This window comes from Strix aluco, chromosome 8 (genome assembly GCF_031877795.1).
Source record: "Strix aluco isolate bStrAlu1 chromosome 8, bStrAlu1.hap1, whole genome shotgun sequence".
In the NCBI taxonomy this organism is placed as follows: domain Eukaryota; kingdom Metazoa; phylum Chordata; class Aves; order Strigiformes; family Strigidae; genus Strix; species Strix aluco.
Window position 1 is genome coordinate 25,810,090 of NC_133938.1, and position 23,923 is coordinate 25,834,012.

Below are 23,923 nucleotides of genomic sequence, written 5' to 3' on the forward strand. Positions count from 1 at the left end.
TTTTCTGCTTATATTTACCATGCACATTAAATATTCAACTGCTTTTCACTGATGCGTGCAGTAATGCTGGCCTGTGAGGAGCCTTCTTGTCTCTCCCAGCTAAGACACATCCGATAACCTTATTGTCTTTGCACCCCAATGTTTTTGTACCTTATGTTATGACACATATTAAATGTGTTTCTTGCAATATCCTTTTAGAAGTTTTAGTTAAATCCTGTGTTTTGAATACAGACTAATAGAAAATAGCAAAGGATATTAAGGGGCTCTGAAAAACAACTGTAAAAATGGCATTGTGACATTTCCAATGACTTCCAGAGCAGAGCTGCTCATTTTACAAATCTAAAGATGTTTCTTCTTACCCCACATTTGACCTGGCACAGGAATAAAGCTGGGGTCTCTCTGGCTCCTACCATCAATGCTAACAATTCTGCCATGATCACTGATCTACAACCATGCGAATGATGTGAAAACAAATAAATTCCAGCTTTTCCCCACTCAGTTATGCTGACTCTGCTAGGCTAATAAAAATAGTAAAAACTTACTTCCATTGATGAAATAATATTCCTTCAATAATTTATCGTCAGACTGTAGTAAGTTTACCTGTGCTGTACAGTCCTTTTCTCCAAATTGTTGACACGATGAGGGTTTTCTCAAAGTAGGGTACTACTGAGAATAAATCAGAAGTACCATGGAATACCTTTTATGTTTCCAGCAGCAGCCTTACAGAATGTAGATTATATAGACCGGACTGCTTATTTCCTTCCCACAGTCTGCTTCCTGCACAGATCTGAGGAGCATCAGGAAAACTGATAGGTGAGAGTCAGCTTCTCCCAGCTAAGACACATCAGATAACCTTATTGTCTTTGCATCCTAATGTTTTTGTACCTTATGTTATGACACATATTAAATGTGTTTCTTGCAATATTCTTTTAGAAGTTTTAGTTAAATCCTGTGTTTTGAATACAGACTAATAGAAAATAGCAAAGGATATTAAGGGGCTCTTGTTAATAGGTCTGCTAACCCACAGCTTACTCCCTGCTTGGGAAAGCAAGCCAGCAGGAATGTGTCATGGGCTGGCTACGCTGGCCACGGTTGCTGGAGGATGAGTGCATTGGTTTTGAACAGCAGTTCAGTCCTCTCCTTTGGTCCTCAAGTAATGCTGGCTTCAGTATGATTGCAGAGCATGTAAATGAGTGGTTTTAAATATCTGTGATTTCATGAGGTTATATTATTGCAAGGCAAGGGCCTCAAACACGGTGGAGTTAGCTACACAGGACAGGGAATTTCAGAAAAATGGTTTAATTTTGAAAATATTCTACTGTACATATTAGTCTTTCTCAACAGTATGCAAGAGCACTGGAGAAGACAAAAGTCATAGTAGATACAAACGTGCTCACTTACTAAGACATCAGTCTGATGCTCCCCAAGGGCTTGACCTGATCTTGCTGCCTGGAGCAACGGGCTGTTCAGCCACACCATACGAGGCGAACCTGGAGCTGACCTCCATGTATGGTGAGACCCTCTGCTCTCTCTCTGCAGGTTACAACAGCTGAGATAAGATTTTCAGTGACCCGGGGCACCCACAGCTCCTCAGTTGGTGCTGTGGAGGAGCAGTAGGTGAGTGGCTTGTCTGAAAATCAGCGTGGTAGCACTTCTCAGTTTCAGTTGACTTCCCCAGCTTTACTTCTTCATTTTATCACAGTCCTGAGGCTGGAAGCTGAATATTATTGTCTTAGTGTTGTCAACATTGAACATTTAAACTTAAGCTAAGAAGAAGAATTATTACATTGCTTTAAAATAATTATATTTGAATATGAAAAACGTTTTTAAAAAATTCTGTCTTGTATTTTTGCCCTTCTATGTCTCTTACAGTCTTCTCCATGCTTGGGAGGGCCAGCAACTTATCTGCTTTCATGGAGGCTGGAATCTGTGCGTTGAAGCATAAATACCAGTCATCTAGGGCAGAATCGTTTGTTTAGATTGAAGGTGTTGACAATATTGCTATCCTAGATTCACAAATGAACAAACCCTGAGGTATAGAGGTGTCCTAACCATCTGCAGTAGGAAAGACTGTAAATTCAGGACAAGAACAAATCTATACTGATGACAAACAGACCAAAGTTCTTTCACTAAATACTCTCCCTTACAAGTATGTAAATCTTTACTTTGGGATTTTTTGTTCCTGTTTTTTGCATTTGAAGAAGCAGAATGCTAATGCTGCTTTTGCACTCCACCTCCTAATATTTGAGAAGTTTTCTGATGGAAAGAGGTGGTGAAACATTGTTTTTTTCTTTTCAAATCATATCCTAAAACTCTTCTAAATTGTTTTGCGATCTCAAGTCATAAACTGATGAGAGCAGTGGCTCAGAACTAGTGCAGTGTAAAAACTAATCTGCATGGCTGTATTTGCCATGATATATTGTTCTAGGTCTTGAAAATAAAACATTGTTTATATTTCTGTGTATAATGGCAAGATAGAAGTATACAAGAGGAAGACAAACAGGTAAAGCCACAATGAGATGGGGGGAAAATGATGTAGTTATTACATTCCTGATGTCCACATCTTTTAGTCAAATGGTAATTATCCATTAATATCCTCATAAGTATAAATATGTAAATAGCTATGGAATGCATTATTCATGAATCACCAGGCATTAATTATTGTAATTAAGTATCATTTGTTACGTTCATATTACTAACCCTAGCAGTTAATGAATACATTAACTAATCACTGTAGAGCAGAGTCAATCAAAATTCTGTGTGTCTGTGCTATGGAAGCCTGAGAGAGTTTTATTGAACTTAGATTCAATATTGAACATATCTTACATGTTTATCAGTGTATTTTTAATGATATTAAATGCGAATCATAACCTCCAGTGCATGATGCTTGTCCTTGCACCCAGGAGGATGGAATGGTACCAACTGGAAGAGGATATGAAAGAAGTGGTGGTGCACATCAGAGCACATAGCAGTAGCTACCTTAAGCAGAACTTTAATTCTGGGACATGAAATTCACCACCACTTTCAAGTTTCATGTATATTCACATGTACAATAGGAGAGGGTGTGCTTTGTGAGGAAGTGATGTCCCAAAGGTGCAGCTGATAATAATGTTCAAGAAACAATTTCAAAGTACAGACTGAGCTGTTTGCCAGTTGGTGCAGGGACACGGCTGCCTTGTGCCATCACAAACAGAACACAGCACCAGCAGGATGTGCTCCTGAGTCTAATGGGGCCTCAGGGCACTCTTGAAACGCAAAGTAAAATGAACAACCAAACTCTGCTATTTTTTTACTCTCTGGATATCTATTTTGGGTAATACTAATCTAAATAAGACAGAACGAAGATTTGCTGGAGTCTTTTTTGTTGCTTTTTTAGACTATAGTTCTTAGAACCAGGCTTTGTGGTTCTTGAAGTAGAAATTTTGAAGGATTTTTTATTGCAAACAAAATTTTCTTTATTTTTAGGGAGAATCACTAACTTGAGATACAAAAATTTAGTACTTGAACTTACAAGTAAATGGATTCACAGAATCATCTAGGTTGGAAAAGACCTTGAAGATCATCTAGTCCAACCATCAACCTAACATTTACAGTTCCCAACTACACCATATCACTAAGTGCTATGTCAACCCGACTCTAAACACCTCCAGGGATGGGGACTCCACCACCTCCCTGGGCAGCCCATTCCAACACCTAACAACCCGTTCTGTAAAGAAATACTTCCTAATATCCAGTCTAAACCTTCCCTGGTGCAACTTGAGGCCATTCCCTCTTGTCCTATCGCTTGTTACTTTGTCAAAGAGGCTCATCCCCAGCTCTCTGCAACCTCCTTTCAGGTAGTTGTAGAGGGCGATGAGGTCTCCCCTCAGCCTCCTCTTCTCCAGACTAAACACCCCCAGTTCCCTCAGCCGCTCCTCGTACGACATGTGCTCCAGACCCTTCACCAGCTTCGTTGCCCTTCTCTGGACACGCTCAAGTAATTTAATGCCCTTTTTGTAGCGAGGGACAATAGAAGTGCCCTCTCAACTGAACTTTTGGCTGTCAGGCCAGGAAAAATATTTGCAATGAAAGACGAAACCTAAATTCATCACTTCCAAACTGAAGCAGTTTTTTTTCTATTTTTAGTTTCACCAACATACTGTAGTTACATGCACCAAGTAAATCAAGTATTGGATCTAGTTTCTTAAAAATTAAATGTAATGGGAATAAGAGAATCCAAATAAGCATGCAACATCAAAGATATTTTCAAATTCACAAGTACATGGCTCTTTGTAGTTAAAATTGTGATAGGATACTGCTGGCAGAGTCCAGTTTGTATTAGAGAACCTGCAGAAGAGGGTCAGTCAGAGCCTGTGTTTTAAGGGTCAGAAGTAGGAACTATGGTCAACAAAGCAAATCCATCATTCCCTGTGTATACTTCCTCGGTGAAATACCTCTCATGTATTTGCCAAAGACATTAAAAAAACACTTTCATTCATCCCACAGCTGATGCAAATCCCTTTCCTCTGCCTTCCAGTACCCCCATAACTGCTGTCTTTTCCCTCTTTTCAGAAATCTTAATTCTGTCTTAAGCCCTAACACTGTTACTTCTCATTACCCATATTTCTGAATGACAGTCACTGGCATCTGAAAAACAATTTGAATCTCAGTATCAAAATATAGAGTGATCTATTACAGATAATATCAGTATTCAGCATCACAAGCCATACCTCCAGAAATCATGACCTTGCTTGTTTGCTTTCTTTCATTTGCATGTCTGGTATTCCTCCTCTAATTCTGAGCATATTGAGATGATGGTTTTTCAAGTTCTTTTCAACACCCAAAGTGGTATGATGCTTTTTTCTTGACTTCTTTTTTTTTTTTTTTTTTAATGAATACTGAGATTTTCACAAAAGCACGAACTTGTCTGGGAGTTTGTGTTCTAAATAAAAAATCAAATATCAAAAAATTTGCAATAAAATTGTGACACTGGAGGTGTATGAAGATCTTGCTGTTTCACCTTAATCTTAAAGCCTTTTCAACCCCTTGAATTCTAAAAAATCTTAGCAGTTGGATCTATTTACATAATGCTTAGTGTCAGTATTCATCCAGCTGTTCAGCTGTTTTTTCATGTTTGCTTCTGTAGCTGTTTCCCTTTAAATGTCTTACATCTGCATTTCTTTTAAAAAACATATATTCAAGAAAGTTATTTTAATTAATCTGGCATTTGTTTATTTTTTTTTAACCTTTTAAACTAGAAATATCTCTTAAACTAGAAATGTCTGTTCTTCACTGGGTGTGTTGGAAGACCTGTGTGTGGGATACATCCAGCCTATGGGCTATGATAGCTCAATGGAAAGGGATGACCCATCAAAATGTCAACAGAGACCTTGTAACGCTCAGCAATTTTCTAGGTATTGACAGTACGTAAGGAGGAACCAAGTAATAAGAGTCACTTTAAGCCATACAGGTAAAATCCCTTCCTCTCTGAATTGCTGGTCTGGGGGCTTGTTTATTTGTTGTGCTCTTAAGGTACCAAGGGCTGCCCGGCAGAAGCAGTCACCCTTGGTGGGTAACACAGTATTGTGGCTGAGGTGGTGGGAGTGGTTGAACTGCTTCGTTGGCAAGCACCCGCCTGGCCCTGCGCTGCCAGCGCTCCTGGAGAGCGTTTGTGGGGTGTACCTGTAAAGTGCAAATGTTCAGAAAACGTGGCACACTTAAAGCAAATGAATAGTCATTAGCAGAAAATGAGGAGCAGACGTAAAGAGACAAAGGCAGAAGGTTTATTTTGTGTATAAAGGTAGGAAAGTTATGTACACGTGCACAATGTAGTTGAGAATACAGAAGTACAAAGAGGAAAGGAGCAGCATTTCGGAAGTCAGGGGATGTTTCATGATGACAAGGCATTAGCGGAAGGAGAGAATTCAATTACAGGTGTGTATTCAGTAAAAGAAAGAATGAACTCATGCTCTGCTAATATATTCTAGATGAGTAACTTACTGCTGTAAATCCATATAAAACCTCTATTTAATATTGTATGCACACTCATATCAAGTTTCTAGTATTGAAGAGAAAGTTTTGGAATCTCTATACAGATATATTCTTTGTTTCCATATTATGCATATAGATATAGTATGTCGGACATGCTGTTTTTACATATATTGCTTTCTAGCTTTCTTCAACATTAATACCAGGATGAAATTTTTGCTTATTGTAGTGTATCCTGTAGTCTATATTCTATAATGTACATAACAGTACAATTTACTTACGTGGGAGCTGAACTAAACCCAGTATGAAAAAGAACCCCAAACTTCATTGTGATTTTTTAAACTTTAAAAGAAACAAACTTAGTTTTAACAGCTTTGGTTAGTAGCATTAGTTTTTTCATTTGAATTTTCAAAATTTCTTATTTCTTTGCCTTTAGTTAACATTCTGAAATTATATGATAGTTTTCATTTCAAGTTATTTGTATTCAAATTTTTCATTTTTCATTTCAATAATACTGAACCAAGTAACATTTTTAGCTATGATTAAATGAAAGATACAGTTTGGAATAAAATTTCCAACATAATATGTTGTTTATTATTTTAAACTTCTTCCTATGAAAGAAAATTGACATTTTAACTCAAAACAAGGTGAATGTTTTAATTTTACTTTGTCTTTGATATTTTAAACCAAAATGCAAACCTTTCACATAGAAATATTGATTTCATTAAAAAAAAACCCTCTTTTTCTCTGACATTGTAGGTTTGATCATTTTATCTGGAGTAAAAAACAATTTTCCAAAACTATATTTTCATTGAAAAAAAATCCAAAATGGTTTTGGTTTGTTGTCTTTGCCTGTGTTATATAATTCACAATACTACATGTGATTCCCAGGAAGTAAGATAACTAAGCCCTACCTCTGACAGAATACATAGTTTCTGATACTGCTACATTAATTTCAACCCCAGTGCTGGAACATGCATTCCCACCTTGTGTTTACTGATTGTTTACAAAGAGGAAAGGATGTTTTATCTGAATGATTTAAAAAAAAAAAAAAAAAAGTAAAATAAGACATTAACAAGAAAATTACCCAAATCTCTTTTCTAGTATGATAAAGACAGCAAAGAATTTATCCTTGTGTACTATAATTATTATAAGTAAATACGTTGTGCTTAAGTTTTCATACTAAGGCAGGTGCTTGAGACAGGAATATGTGGCATATCACAGACATGAATCATGGGTTTTTTTCCACAAATGTGCAAAAAGTGTGGGATTTTTTGTGTTTGTTTTTTTTTTTTTTTCCCCTGAAAATAGGAGTAGACTTTTTAATAACACGAGTGTTGCTGCAATTATGCTCTGAATGGTATTCATAAAAATAACAGACTTCTGGACATTCATGAAAGGTGGGAAATAAAAAATAGAGGCTTGATCTTCAGGCAATTACTTCTGCTATATCCTGCCATGGCCAAACAGTAACCTTAACATCTCACTTATACACATTTTAAGGTGTCTTAATGCAGCTGTAGAATTAAAGGTGGGATTTGCTCTTCATGAACACTCCAAGTCCAATCCACAGCAGTTTGGATAGGACTGAAGAAACAGAGTCAGGTTTGAAGTGGGGGAAACTAATATCAGTGAGCTCAAGGACTTCTGCAATAGATCAGCTGTTCTCTCTGGAGTCATAAAACCTTATTGTATAGTGTTAGTCTTTTCTATAACTCTGCTACATGCCATATCACTTAATAATAAAACACCACCTTATACACGCTTATTCTTTTGAATCATCACTCAAGGACACTATTTAAATGACTAAGAGGAGTACAGAATCTATACAGGTATGATCATGAATGCCCAGAGAAATGGGTGCACCTTTCACAAATGGTTTTTGCCTTAAAGAATTGTTCAGAAAAACAAAAACCTACTTTTCACTACTGTTTTGTATTTAACAATGTATTTCAGTTGTGTCTACACTCTCAAAGGCAGCTACACAGATATTTTGCTATAGTATTTTTTGCTAAACCTCCTGGTATTCATAATTTTCAGGCCCCTTATTTTCATTCTTTAAAGAATCCATGGACAACCAACCTTGATTGTTTCCTAAGAAGGAAAATTCCCATATTTCTGTCTGATGACACTCGTATCTATTGATGAATAAATAACATAGATTTACTTAAAGTTGTAGAAATCTTTGAATAAACAACAAATCTATGATTTTAAAGTCTTATGGACTTAATGGGCCTTTCTTGAAAGAATAATCATGATGAAGATTAAGACGGCTGTATTTTATCTCCATATAATATATTGGAGGTGTACAGGCTACCAGAGCAGAGATACAGGAATAGTGATATCAGTGCAGGACTGCCACTAACTCAAATGGATGTGAGTGTCCTCAGTACATTGCCAATTGTTAATCCAAACCATTACCTAATCATTAAAAAATATCCTACATGATTTCACACATGTGAGACCTAACTGCCAAAGAAACAGCAATGAACATGGTATGTGATGCAAAGATAGTGACCATCTGTAAGATTTAATGGTAAAATTAACCTTTTTGAAGGCAGTGGGTCTTTGTTACTCATTGCAGTAGGGTTTGAATGCCACCATCAATAAATCTTATAGTTCTTGTTAATATGTATTGCCTGTTGGTGTGTCCCCCTGTTGCCCACTGGCCGAGTGTATGCAGTGAAACTCTTAGGTGGAGGTGGGATGAAACACCTTTTAAGACCTGCTAGCATTTGTTCTAAAATCAAGCGAAAGAACTAAACCAGATCCAAAGTGAGTCATAGAAAATTGTTCAAAGAATTATAAAACAAGTTTTAAAACTCTGATGTTTATATTGCTTTGCTAAGCTGTTTGGTCAAGGCATCTTTTGCTGCATTAAAATACAAAGATTTAAAGACTTCTTAATAGTCTTCCTGTTCACCCCACTCCACTGCTGGATCATCATCCATCCGTAGAATAAGATAGGAGAGAAGCTGAAAGAGATTCTGCCACAACAGTAAAGAGACAAAAAAGGAGAGGTCGCTTACATCTATTTCACAGCGGTCTCCAGCATAGTTCACGTCACAGAGGCAGTGGAACTTGTTGAGTAGGTTCTGGCAGAGGCCCCCGTTCAGACACGGGTCAGAGCTGCATTCGTCGATGTCCTTTTCACACCTAGGGGAAAGACTGCAGATAGTGAGCATCTGAAATCACAAATCAAATGCATCGAACAGGCACATTTTTAATTCAGAAACTTTAGGAGAAGGGAGAAGAGGAGGCTATATTTGAAATCTGTGGTATATTTCTACACGTGTTTATGATTTTATTAACTACCTGATTAGTCACACTCAAATCCTGAACTTCCTGTATTATTTTCAAACACAGATAGTTAAGCTGGAAATTTCATCTCTGTAAAGCATTTCATAGTTAATGGTGCTTAGCAATGTGAAATGAAAGTTTTTGTATGATTTTAGAACTAGACTGTTGCAAGTCCTGCTGACAGCTTGCTTATCCATTTTCATTGTTCCAGGGAGCTGAGGGCACATTTTCCTTCTCAGTAGTCTGGATGTAAGTCAAATGTGTGTTTTTCCCAGCTGACTGCTCCTGGGAATATTCACCTGCTTTTTTATTTTTCCCCTCAATTTGAAATGCCAATAGATCCTAGCAGAATGTCCTATCTATTCTCTTGACATGGGCCCTGAGAATGGTAAGAATGATGCAGAACAGGGCTTTACAAGCCTAAATATGTATTGTTAAATGTTTTTGAGTTAATTCTGATGATAAAGAAAATTTGAGTTCTCATAATTTCTCAAGGTAACCAGACGAACATTAATGAGGAATGTGTGAGATTGTCAGAAAACTAGTCATTATTTGGTGATTTTTCTGCTCTGACAATGTTCCCTTTTAATTCCCTCCTCCTTTATTTCAAATAACGCTTACAGTTAATCCTAATTTTTCTAGATAAAAAAACAGGTTTATTCTTGAAGAAGAATGTAAGAAACTTCTTCTGAATTATAAGGAATTGCTTTATTGAATCATATTCATAACCATGCAATAAATTGTTCATGTTACATTAGAGAAGAGCAGTTCTTTATATTAAACACTTCTATCTGATTTTCTTTATTAATCTCTAAAAATGTTTCAGCAGTTTCCCTCAGTGGTAAATTATAGTTATATACTTTAAAAAGCTAAATGAAAGTATTTATCCAATGTGTAAAGATTGTATAGATATGAATTTATCTATGAAAATAAAAAAACCCCACCCCCCCAAATCTTCCAGGGAATTAGGCACTGGAATCCAACTGAGTTTCAGGAACACTTAAAAACCTAACTCTCTTAGGTAATTTTGAAAATCCTAGCCTGAACTGAATAAAAATTTGTTTTCAAGAGACAGCTATATGTTCTTTTATGAAGAACAATCTTTTCACATTTCCCTTTCCACCTATTATTAAGTTCATTGGGCTTTTTTTGTGATCCCAGGTCAATTGATTGACATGGAAAGATACTATTTTCTCTATACTGTGCTCCAATGGCTTTCTGAGGGATGAAATATTGTCTTAAAGGAAAATGCCTGCTTTATCAATCTAATGCATAAATATACAGAGGGTTTTGGGTTTAATTTTCTTATTAACTGATATATTTGAATTTGTTCTGAAAAAAAGGAGTGAAATTTTCTCATTTGGTATATTAAGATCTGCAAGCATGGAAGTACTACTGGTTTATGGTTTGAGAGCCTGAAGGAAAAGAGGACAAATAGTCAATTTTAGATATTGGAGAGGAATGCCTTGCTGTGATAGTCAGTTAAAGCGCAGCATGCTTGGTACAAGGCTGCTGTTCAATACGAGAATCATGGGAACCATAAAATAGAGATTACTGCCAGCCAGTGGGATGGATGTAAGGAAGGCTCATTCCCAAAGCTGTAGTTAGCAAGTTGCCTGGCAGGAGAAGAAAGAAGGAAAAAGTACTTTCCTTCTACCTTGAAGTCCCAAGAAATATACACACCAAAGAAGTGTCTAAGAATACGTTTTTACTTTTTTATATTTTATTTTATTTTTTCACCTTTTTTTTTAATATTGTGAGGTCCGGCTGAGTTAAACAGTACAATGCAAACATGTCTGCCAACTATACTGTGCATTGAGTGGGTGAAAATTTTCATTTCATCTATCTTTTATAGCTTACTGTACTATTTCCACAAAATCAAGGGGTTAATAAGTTTTTTGAAAGAATGAAAACCTTTTGTTGAAAACTTGGTGTTTGCAGAGCCAGCATGTTGATCTTTTGGGTATTGTACTCTGATGTAATGCTAATTTCACTAAGAGCACATATGGTATTTCCTTTCTCACTACCCAGAAAGATGCTCTTACCTGTTCAGATTATATTATGACTGGGACAATGTCTTCCTACATTTCTACAACACCTAATACCCTGAGGCTGTCAGGCCTCCCCTGCTCCAGAGCTGTTTGTAGAACATTATCAAATGGTAAGTGTGAATTGCTACATAACAATAACAATATGCTACAAGATACAAATTTCACTGTGAGGAAGGCCACTCTGTTTCAGACTAAACTATAACATGTAAAAAGTATTTCTTAACTTCTTTTTAAAATAATAATTCTGTTTTCATACTTCAACATTTAGTAAGAAAGTAACAAGCTGCAATACCACCAGGTATTTCATCTCATACCATCCCTGTGAAAGAATAGATTGCATAATCTCAACACATACATGTGAAAATTAAACAGCTTTGCATATTCATGTGTCCATGTATTGTAGCTGATTTTCATATATATGAGCAGGATATATGTGTTTATGTGTCCCCACCAATGGAAAGATAACATTCTAGCTTGTCACATATAAAATTGGCATGCAAGCCAAAAAACAGGCACATAGAAGCAAGTGTACAATGTTGTCTAAGAAATAATATCTTGCACTGGAGTTAGTGGTGCTATATTGGATTGAATCTTGCTGCATTAATTTGTCAATTTTGTCTCAGTAAAACTGCTATACTTTCAGAACCTCAGAGTCACTCAAGCAAGGAACTGCTGAACTTAAACAGCTGCTTTGTCTGTATTTTTGCAGGAGGCCAAAACCCTTGTGGCTGTTACCCTCTGGACCCTTCTGGAACACTTTTTGGAAGAATTGTTCCACAAAGATCTGCTGGGCAAAGCATCTCACCGTTCTCCAGCAAAGCCCGGCAGGCAAACACATGTCAACTCGCCGTTGAGATTGGTACAGTTGCCATAGTTGAAACATGTGAGGTTTCTCTCTTCATTCCCACAAACTGTATGTGGTAATCTTCTGTACCTAGGTAAGTAAGAAGGCAATGGCAGTTATTCTCACTTTCCTTGTTTCTGGATGTCTCATGCTCTCTCAGCTTTTCGTTTGACTCTAGTTCACTGCTTTATTGGAAAATAGATCTACCTTGCAAATTTGTTATTTGAATCAGAATCTAGTACTGTTAGTCTCCAAATAGAGGGAGCAGTGCTCCTGCTCACAAATGCTATTCAATACCAATGGGAAAGGCATTACATTTTACCTGAAAATGAACACACAGTTTCAGGGGCTGCACATACTTAGTGTCTCCTTGGTTTCCTCTTTGGAAGGGAAACCCCACATCTGTGTGCATTGACATGCCTGGTGCCTGGGATACTCGGGGTGCTCAGGGTAAGTGGTAGGCAGCAACTGAACTGGGGGGGCAATGCTGTTACTGGCTAGGGTATCATCCAAAGGAAAGACAGCAGCAACTGTCAGACTCACAAAACATGTTTTGCTTAACTTTTTTAATTTGCTGAATTTGGTTTTCCTTTTCCAAATATTTACTGGCAAGTTAATGATTCATTTCTTAGGAAAAAAACAAAAAAACAAAAAACAAAAAAAAAACCCAAAAAAACCCAAACAAAACAACACTGTACCTACATTATTGACATGGCTCTATTTGATACCAGCTTGGTAGAAGAGTTCAAAAAAGTGACTTACCATACATGATAGACCATATTGGGCCAATATAAGGAATCTTCAAACCTCAAGATGTCCTCACTACTCAGAAAAAGTCAACAGAAATTGACAGTTGTGTAATTATAGCCTAAAAGACTGTGGTCGGGCAGCATGAAGATGATTGTCTATTTGCATCCTTCGGGATGCAGCAGACTGAGTTTGCTGGAGTCCTCTGGAAGAAGGAGAAGGATTTTGCCTTCTCTGAAAGCAACAGGACATGCTCAGAAGGGAGAAGTTTATGGTGTGCAGAGAAGGGCAATTAAAGGAGGGGAGGAGCCTGCAGCCTTTACAGGGGAGTGTCTGAGAAGAGTTAGGAAAGAGGCATGTGAGGAGTCTCAGAAGTGATGGGAAGAGTGGGCTGTGTGGTGTCTGCAGCCACCAGGACTGCTGGGCTGAGAGAACAAGCCTGGAGGAAAAGATTGACATAGCAAATATGATATCGTGGGGAGAAAAACTTCTTTATAAGCCCTTACAAGCCCTCCTGTTGTTATTTTCTCTTACCCACCAACTCTGAATTTCTGTACTTATAGTTCTAGAGGTCTATTACTCTAATAAAATATAGTTTTAGATATTCAAAACCTTTAAAATAGTTTTTTCTGAAAAAGAATGTAACTTATCTATCTCTGAGCTCTGGCAGACTTGCAATCCTCTCATCAGAGAGTTCATAGGACCCAGGCTGGCAGCAGAGAGGGTAGCAGAGCTGTGCCTTGTTCCCTGTCTCCTTTCCTCATCAGTCTTTGCCTGAGCTACCAGCTCTACACTGCCTCGGTCCACATCTAATTGGTCTGTGCAGCTTTCTGTACTGCAGACTCCTTATACATTAATTCTACAGCCATGATTGATATATAGATAGATGCATAACATCTGTGTTTAAAATGGAGAAAAGAGTGATGTAAGAAGACACCTGACAAAATCATATGGATCTGCCTTGTTTATAGTACCTGCAAAATTTTCCTGTGAAGTTACCAGCACACAGGCAAGAATATCCATTAATACCATCAACGCAAGTGGCCCCATTTGCACACTGGTGGCCACGGCAGTTGTCTATGTCCTCTTCACAATTTACCCCTGTATAACCAGGTTCACAACTGCACTCATAAGAGGTGATCCCATCAGTGCAGTTTCCATGAATGCAGGGGTTTGAAGAGCATTCATCGATGTTGACTTCGCAATGGGTGCCAGTCCATCCTTTGGGACATATGCAATGGTAGGAAGTATAGGAGTCTTCACATATCCCCTCATGCAAACAGGGATCTGAGCTGCAGACATCTACCTGCAAACAGCCAGTACGAGCAGGGTTTGCGGATATTTTGAGAAATTGCTCCTCTTGAGGTTTTTTAGCAGGAATGTCAGCATTTTCAAAGTATGAGAGATAAATGCCACTGATTTCTATGGTGCTCATACATCCTCGCAGGCCATCCAGACTGTCAAAAGCCTTGTCAGCCACATAGATGTCTGTCTCTTCTCTTAAAAAGTTGAGGCTTCCTGCGGCAGTTGTGCTAGTTGCAATGTCTTTCTTGTTATCTATATCAATGTGCCATCTAGAGAATGTGGAGAGGGGCTCTACCATAGAGACCGTCACTTGATGCCATTTCCCATCGCTCACAGGCAGTGAACTAGCAAGGGTCAGCTTATAAAAGCTGTTGCCACTTTGTAACTGAAAGAGTAATTTGGAGTTGTGAATACTGATGGTAACAAACTCTGGCTCCTTCTCAGCGTACAGCAGTATCACGTCAGTGTCCCTAGTTCGAAAGCCAAATACGATATTGGTGAGGTCTCTGCTGATTTTTCCATTGCTTCTGTAAAATATCGCACTGCTTCGTCCACTAAACACTGCGTTAGCAAGACCTGTGCAAAGATAATAATTGAGAAACCAGGGCAACTTTAAACCGATACATGTGGAAAAATATCTCTTTGGTGCCCCATGCTCCCTGTCATGTAAATCCTTTTGAGTTTGCTGAAAAACAGTCAAATTCCACCAGTGTTTCAGTTATCCTTGCCTGCCCCTTATGGATACAGAAATTGAAGGGCAGTGCCAGCACCAGCTATACTGACATCAAAAGTGTGTTGCTTTGTATCATCTCAAGTTATTGTTCTAAAGATACAGTTCTACATTAGTCTTATCTCTCTTTATCTTCTTTAGACAAAGAGAAGGAGGTGGTCGTAATTATATACAACTCAAACCTGAGGCTGAGAGGGTACTTCAAAAGAAGATATGTATACAATTTTATGCTCATTCCTTAAGTATGGGCAGCTAGTTATTCCCCATGACAGGTCTGGATGGACTGAACCTTTGTTCTCAATTTCTCTTTTCTTAGGTACAGCACTAAAGAAGTTTTAGAAAGTATTTGATTGGACCCTAATTTACTTTCACTGATGCAAAAAGGATGAAATTAATTGAAGTCAGTTGGCAAAACTGCCCCTTCAAAATCAATGTGAGAAGATTCGTGCCTGTCACGTTTAAAGCCAGCTTCTCCTGCTGTGTATGCCCTGCCACAGCCCTACTGACAGCACTGAGCCTGTGCTTGTAGGACTGAGAGAGCAGCAGAGTACTCAGTTTGCACTGCTGTGAGTGAAAATTGATGGGCAACATTGTGGCAGTTTTATGGACATCTTCACAAAGGTATTTGACATCTTTCATTAGCATGATTTCTACTAAAATGCACTCACTTGCTGGGCTGTAAATTTGCACGTTCTGAGATTTATGAGGATTATAGACAGGAAGGAGGGAGAGGAAGGAATGTCTTCTGTCTGTACTTCAGACAAATTTAGCTTTGCAAGATCCTAGCACTGAGATAAAGTAGGTTTCTGAACTATCTCTGGGCTCAGTAAATCTTGATAAAAAGAACCCCTGGGAGTCCCAGTATGAATTTATTGACTGTATATCCTGATACTAAGGCAGCAGAGGTGTAACAACATTGCCTGGCACATCAAATGTGGTGTCTTTCTCACAGGAAAAGTTTCCTCAGAGGAAACCATACTAAAAATGAAAGTCAGAGCTTTTCAAAATTATTTGTGATTTTTTTAAATGTCTCATAAAACTGAGTTTTTTAAGCTCATAAAGCTAAAATACTCCTGTAGAACTCTTACTAAGTCCTGAGCACAGCAAACCATCTGGATGTGCTTTCATTCTCATCTGTGACACTGCGCATACAGTTTTGCTGTTACTTGATGTTCCCCACATCAGTGTCCTATATTGGCTTTTTCTCTTATTTTGGAGAGCATGTTTTACTAAAGGGCTTGCTAATCATAGCCATCTAGGTGGAACTATAGCCACAGCCCCTGGCAAACAGCTCTTTTTCTGCCTTGGCTTAAAATGGTACCCAGAGCGTGAGACCAGGTTGGCAGAGAACTCCCTGGCCAGTAAAACTCGTATTTCTCATTACCATGTGTTGAACAATAAGAAGTCTATGCTGTAGCTAAGAAAACAACTAGTTAAAAATACAGTTCTGTTGTGCAGGAATTTTTGAATATCCTTTAAGGAAACTCCCTACTATTGCCACATAAACAAGCACAGAAATCTAACGGTGTAAATGACCTTGAGTTTAACAAAAGGAAACAGTTCAGATACTTTTTACTTCTCTGTCTGTGTCTGTTTATACTCTACCATAATATGCAATAGTAAAGTTTATGAGAGAAAGTATTTTGATGTTATCATTAAAGATGTCTATTAGAGAAAGTGCAATTATTTTAATTTCAGTTATAAATTTTAACAAGCGCTGCAATGCTGATTCTAACAATCTCAACAAAAATAGCACCATATTTGTCTGTCAGCAAATTGTCTATGATAGAAATCTTTTGTTGACCAACCTTTTCATTCCTAAGAGTCAGCCATTCTAACAGCTTCCATCAGACTGTGTGTGTATTTAGCTTCCTTCACAGCATTGTTAGGGCTTTCTCTAATAGCAAACATAAAAAATATTGCTTAAAAATCCTTACTTGTTTTTTAAATTCCACTCCAGGGTGGGAAGGAGAAGGAAAGAGATATGCAGGGTGGCTAATGTTCTTAAGATGGCTAATGATCATCAGTTTTCAAATAGACTGATTGGCATGCAGGTGCTTGTTATGAAGATACTAGTTGAATAACTGTACTGCTGGTATTAAGGTGACTTTCTTAAAAGATATTTAACATTTAAGAAAATCAAATGATGCAATGTATGTCATGTATCTTGTCTTTTCAGGAGGATGGAGAACATCCTAAGGTTAATCCAACGCTGGATATCCTCTTATCTCTTTGCAGTAGAGTATGAAGGGTACACTCACACTCTGTCAATGTACTATTCTGTTGTACAACCTCAACAAGTTGTGTTGAATAAGTCAAAAGCAAAGGTCCTGTAAACGTCGGTGTCTGTGTCAAGGGCTCTGCTTAAAAATTTCTGGGTTTGGTAGGGCAGACTCTTCCTGTTAATGTTACTTACAATTGACATAATTATTATTTTAATACAGAAATAACATTAGAATGAACTTTAAAGGCAGTGAATATTGAGTTTTAAGGAAATGCTGATGAAATTTTCTGTTTTTTCTAATATCCAGAGATGATAGGAATAACTGAAATGTACCTACATTCAAATCCTTGGTGCACCAGCTGGCATTGTGCTTCATGAGGACAGGGCCCAAGTTCACACCACTTAACCTCCTCACATGCCTTCCCTGCTGTGTTAGGGGGGCACGTGCAAGTGAAGTCATCCCAGATTGAATAGCACACACCACTGTTGTGACAAGGGTTGGACTGTGGGGAAAGAGAAGAGACAACCTAAGTATGAATAAAAGCTGGTGGACTCCCAACTCTAAGGATAGGGGACTGTTTGGCAAAAAAGCTTTCTGTTTATTTCAGATGGAAAGTTATAAAGACCAGTACTATGACATCACAGCATGTTCAATAATTGGTGAAAACCAGTATTTCAACCTTAAAATATTTTAATTCTCCCTGATGCAAATACATTTTGCAGCTGATATTCATCATATATAGCATATCTCAACAAAATCTGCTCTTTCTAGCATTTTTACATGTTTTCCTAAGATGTCATTATCATCAAATAATGTATGGGAACATATGAAAAATTAAAAAGAATTAAATTAAAAGAAATTTCCCATTATAAACATGTGAAAGTCCTCTGAAAAATGTCATTCTTACCTTGCAGAGGTTGTCACCAGTGCAGCCTTGGGTGACATTGATCAGAGTTCGGTTGGTAAGTGAATTCAGTGGATTGGTGATGGGGAAGAATTCCAGTGGCTGGTTATTCAGTCTTACATCTTGGATGCAGCCTTTGAAATACCTGCCATTTCTATCAGTTTCTTTGTTATCTGGTAAGCCTCCGATGTAAAGAATATCCTTACTTTGGATGGTTAGTACTGGAGTAGAAATAAAGCCCAGGTATTGAGAGGACTGGAACAATTCCATCTTATTTGGTTCTATTTTTACTGTTATTAAGTAAAAGTTTCCATCGTTCATGGAGTGTTTCCCTAATAACTTCATGGAATTTAGAACTAACATTTTGAGTTTCCCACCTTCCAAGTAGACTCTTACATAGAGGTAAGTACTGTTTCTCAAAGCCAGTAACAAACCAGAAGATTTGCGTGTTCGGACAAACATTGATATGTTCAAATTTTCATTCTGAGTGGCATCAACAGGAAAAGCAGCATAGCCTGGGGAGTCCTCAGATCCAAACCGGCCTGGAATGTACTCTTGAGGTTAGCAATATGGGAAAAGATAAAAAAGAAAGAGAAGGGAGAAAGATAAAATAGTTAGGGCTAAATGACAGGGGAACCAATGTAATGATCAAATAGCTACTTCTGGTAATATTTACGTATGGTAGTAAGATGTGCTGGTATTTATGGATGAATAAAGACTTGATCCAGCTGTAAATATCTTCTATTTCAAAATTCCTGTTGGCTTCCATGGCTGTAGCATTAAACTCTGGTACAGGACCAGATGTTATATTATTGGGCATATTTTTCCCCTTTATCATGCTCTGTGTAATGCTGTGTTTTCAAATGGTTAAACAAGGACAGATTTCTACAGTTTCCTGGATTGGTCCTCAGAAAGATCATTTTGAAAAGAACCTAGGTGCTTTGATCCTCTGATGACCATGGAAGTTACTGTAATTCTGGGACTTTGTGATATTTTTTGTACTGATTCCAATCCTAGAAATAGACGAAAGCTGCTCAGCAAACCCCTCGTGTAAAACCTCCAGCTATTTGATGGTGCATGGCCTCCCCAGTTCTCTGACAGACTTTCTGTTGCTGGGGCTCAATACATGCTCATATGCATCAACTTGTATCCAGTTATGAATCTTGCTCAGTCCTGTGAGTGCCCATAATGCTATGGTGTCATGGGGGAAAAATGATTCAGGATTGAGTAAGACTTTTTCTTTTTTTTTTTTTTTTTTGTGCTTATCAATTAAAATGATTAAACCAAAACCATCTGTCTCTCTCCCTTACTCTTTATTTTCAGTAATGATTTTCAGACTTGTAAGGATACCAAATATGTAGCCCAAACCGTATTTTATTCTGATGAATCATCTCGTTAAAGCACAACAAAGTGTTTCTATTTTTACACTTTTAAGTTTCGTGATCTTGTCCTCAATATTATAGACTTCCTGCCTAAACACTTTCAAGAGCTATTTTTAATATATTAGATTCATAGAAAGAATAAACCAACTTTTTAAAAAATGCTCACATAGCTAAAGAGACATTCCTCTTTTGTGCAGTAAAACTCCTAGAGCAAGACCTCATAGGCCAAGTTTCTGCCTGCAGCACTACTTTTTTTTATGACTACATTAAAAAACCCAATGAAAATAGGGACTGACTGTGAAGCCCCAATAGACCCTTAATAACCACACTGCACTACTATGTGGCATGGTAATATTGTTTAGCAACAGGAATAAATCCCTTACTTATTCCTAAACAATTTCAGAAATAAAGTATATTTGAAATATTTTAATTCTATTAATAATATTACCTATATATCTACATCTGCTTCTTAAAACTATGGTATGTAGAGATAAATACTTGTTGAAATGGGTGTTTTGAGGCATTAAATCTCTTTAAGTTATATCTTCTCTGTAAGTTGGTACTAGAGAATGAGACATTTTTTCATGAGGGTAAAAAAATTTCTGCTGGAATGAGGATTACACATTTGCAGTATTAGAAGGAAGCAATCTTCAAAAAGGTATTTAATGTTTACAACTACTTTGTTACATTTCTCTATTTATAAATATACATATATATATATCATCTATCTGATCTTCTGTTTGATGAGATGACTAGCATCACCTTGGTCAATATTAACCTCCTGAGTCACAACATCTGGATGTTGATCAAAATGAGTCAACATCTGTTTGTTATTTTGTATATGTAGAGAAAATATTGCCTCTTGTCAATTAAATACTTGGCAGCAACTTTTCTTCAAAAAGACACTAGCTTTTCTTAAGTTATCCTTTACCGCAAGTCTCCCCCACTCTGCCTTTTAAGAAACCTGCCACAGTCTTTTAAATATGGCATATATCTAGAACCTATGTATCAAAATGGCATGGTGCCATGATTTGCAGGGAATATTGTGGTCAGCAGGAAAAAAAAAGCAGCATGCTTTCTAATCATTCTGAACGGTTCTAATGCCAGTATAAGCCTCTCCTGGCCCTGACTGGTTTTAATTTTGCTTCATATAAGGAGGCAAACATATTTACCAGATGTTGTCCTATACTCCAAAGTTGCTTTCCAAATCTTTGGATAAATTACAGCGAGACTTCAAAGAAGTCTGTTACAATTACCTCTCAGACTTTGTCATTTTGCAATAAAACCAAAAAGAAAAACTATTGAAAAGTATTGATAACTATTAAGTAAAGCATACAAAATGAAATTGTATTTAAACATTTTGAAATGCATTTCAAGCTACAGCTTTCTGCAGCAATGCATTCATCAAAGCCCCTGGGGCCAGTTGTTCAGCTGATGTAAATCAATGTAGCTTCACTGGCAGCAGTGCAACCACGCCAGTTTACACCAGTTTAGGATCTGTCCATTCCAATCTGACCATGGCTCTGCTGTTGCACTTCATTTTTTCCAGTCTACTTGGCAAATACATATACATAAATGTATGTATGTATATGTGTGTATGTATGTATTTCTTCCTCCCTAAATATTACTATGATTGAGTGTGTGTGAATAGTTAGTAAGGGAGCAGAGAGGGAAGCAGGGGCAAGGGCACTACATGGAAGACTCAGTCCTGTAAAATTTTCTTAAACAAAACTGCTTGTTTGAAATCCCTAAAACTTTTGCTGAGAAAGGATGGCAGAGTCCACCCCAAAATGTTCCTGAGGATTGCTCCATCTACAGCTCCAGAGGGCTTCACACACCGGATGGTATAGCAGTGAGCTGGGCAAGGACCTCCCATTCTCCTACTTTGCCTCAGCCTGCTCATGGAAAGATCATTTGTAGCAGGGAAAGTGCTACGAGCATCTGCAGCTTTTGCATGCCTGCTCGTCACTGCCAAAGAGGCTGTTTGCTGAGATGTGCTCTTTTGTTTGCTGAAATATGGACAAGTTTCCCTCTGGTCACCAAGCAGCTCTCTGGTAATGCAGTGGTTCTCCAGAGCTGCCCTGGGACCAGCAGAGAGATGAATGGGCCCTGTTTCGAGCCTCTGAAGCCCTGCCTTCCCCCTTGGGCTAATCAGATTAAGTTAATAGTATAATCTTGTTCATTTTTTAAAATTGGAATCTGTCTTTTTTTAAATTGCAGTACTTTTGCTTGCCTTTCATTGCCTTAAATGAGTTCCTTTATAAAAGCCTAGAGAGCTTGAGGATAAACTTTTCAAAGAACGCTTTGAAAGTAAGACTTAAACTCCAAGTGACTTGGTTGCTTTCTAAATTCTACTTAGGGTGCATAACCTTCAGTGAACTACAGTTTTCCAGATTTTATGGTGTGCTAAGAGCACTAAGAAGATTTTAAAACTGGATGAGTGGAATTCACCAGTTTAGCCTGACTTTTTTTGTCAGGCTGAAAAGTAGCCTGACTGAGAAAGTAACTAGAAAATAACAAACGTGTGCTATTACTAACCTCTTGCACTTTCTTACCAGATGACATTAAGCTCCAGAGATCCTAAGGGTCATGCCATTTCATCACCAGGTAAACAAGATTGTTTATGATCTTGTTTTCTTCAACCACTTAAAACATGAATGCCAACAGCATTCCCTTACCTGTTGTGCAGCTTGGTCCTGTGTATGGCCGGTAGCAATCGCAGTGGTAGCTCAGCCACAGGTTGGTACAGCGTCCCCTGTTCTGACAAGGGTGGGTTTCACACCAGTCCTCTTTAGTACATCCTGTCCTGACATTTAAAGATGATTCAGGTGACACATTCTCTGGAGTAATAACATTCAAGTCTATTTCAATGTCCCGAAGACAGCCTACAAATGAAGGTGCAGAATGTATATTATAGACGTTAAGTAGAGAGTTGCTGTTAATGTTCCCCACTGGTAAGCCGCCCAAAAACGTGCTCTGAAATGCAAGCATCACGTGATCGTTATCCATCATAACAGACGTTTTATTGAGACATGATTCTACACAAGAGCTGTCAAGCAAATTAAGAGTAACAGCTCTTCCCAAGGTTACCTCCACTGAATGCCATTCTCCATCACTGACATTATGTGAAATATGCAAAAGAGCCTGTGGCTGGTTATTGACTTGCATGGATAAGTGTAAGTAGCCATTCAGTAACTCCAGCTTCGCAAATGTATTTTTCTCCCCTCGGTAAAACAGCAAAGCTGTAGGTTGCACAGTTTGAAACTTCAGGTTTATATTATAGAAAAATTCCTTTTTAGGGGTCAGGTGATTCTTCAACAGAAGGAAACTGTTTCCTTGAAAAGAAAACGTGGTTATGGTTTCACAGTGTATTCCAGTATACCCAGGTGAACATATGCATCTGAATCCATGTTGGCCATTTTTTAAATGTGGGATACATATTCCATTGTTTTGGCATTGTTGATCAGTACAGCCACGGAGAACTTCTGTACAGTTCCAGCCACCGTAATAAATCCCTTCTTTGTCTGCAGGTGGGCAATGGCAAGTGTAATTCCCAGGAAAATTCTCACAGATTCCACCATTTTGGCAAGGGTTCGTGTAACATTCATTGATGTCTTCATCACAGTGAGTACCTGAAGAATAAACAAAGAATGAGACATTCTTTATTGGATAACTGGAGTCCAAAATGACATTTTTAATAACATGTGTTTCATTAAATTATCTTTAATTAGAGGGGAATGTCTTCATAAATAGATGATTGACTCACAAGTCTAAAATACGTTAAATATAAAAATACCATTCACATGCTATGATTATTCTTGTGCAAAGTATTATATAAACACCTCAGCACTAATCACATTTTGGACAAACGAACCAAACAAATTGACAGTTTTGATGTGGATAATGTGATGAAATTGAGATAAACATCACCTCCAAAACATGTGATCAAGTTATTGTTTCCCACCTATTCTGTGGTAGAAATCTAGAATGTTTTGCGAGGAACTCATTTATCACATATAAAAAGCCAAGAATTGTTGCTTAATTCATATTCATAATACAGCATGTTGATGAGCTGGAGTACGGTCTGCTGGTCTTTCCTCTCTTTCACATTCAAACAGTAGAAGAATTACAGACTAGTATTCCTGTTCCCATATGAAACATCTTGGAGCAACAATCTTCAAGTCAGAGCCACAGGACTTATAAGTACTATACAATATAGTGAGACAGACTGACAAGTAGGTGAACATCCCTGCAAAATGTATGTACAATGAGCTGGCTTATCTGAAGAATAAAATTCATAGAGTGAGCAGGGAGCTGCACAGTGTGACAGTAAGAAATCCAAAGAAGAGATTAAACCTGCATCCTATTGGTGGTCTGGGCAAGATGCAGTGAGATGCACCCCGTCTGTAACAAGTGGGCAGTTGCCACATTTCAGGGTTAGGTGCGTACTGGAGTTATTCACAAATAA

The 23,923-nt window shown here is 37.8% G+C and overlaps 1 protein-coding gene across 4 annotated transcripts in view; it reads right to left on the minus strand.

Annotated features, from left to right (window-relative positions):
- Nucleotides 1–23,923, minus strand: part of CRB1 (crumbs cell polarity complex component 1) — a 107,280-nt gene that overhangs the window by 17,930 nt on the left and 65,427 nt on the right. For 3 of the 4 annotated variants that reach the window (XM_074832746.1, XM_074832744.1, XM_074832745.1), the window contains exons 6-11: nucleotides 22,134–23,087; nucleotides 18,077–18,627; nucleotides 17,506–17,671; nucleotides 13,884–14,790; nucleotides 12,124–12,252; nucleotides 8,997–9,123 (exon numbers count right to left, since the gene is read on the minus strand). In XM_074832746.1, coding sequence (XP_074688847.1) covers nucleotides 8,997–9,123; nucleotides 12,124–12,252; nucleotides 13,884–14,790; nucleotides 17,506–17,671; nucleotides 18,077–18,627; nucleotides 22,134–23,087 — 2,834 coding nt within the window. Of the gene's footprint in view, nucleotides 1–8,996; nucleotides 9,124–12,123; nucleotides 12,253–12,484; nucleotides 14,791–17,505; nucleotides 17,672–18,076; nucleotides 18,628–22,133; nucleotides 23,088–23,923 lie in introns of those variants that run through there. The other variant, XR_012624168.1, reaches the window with a different exon arrangement.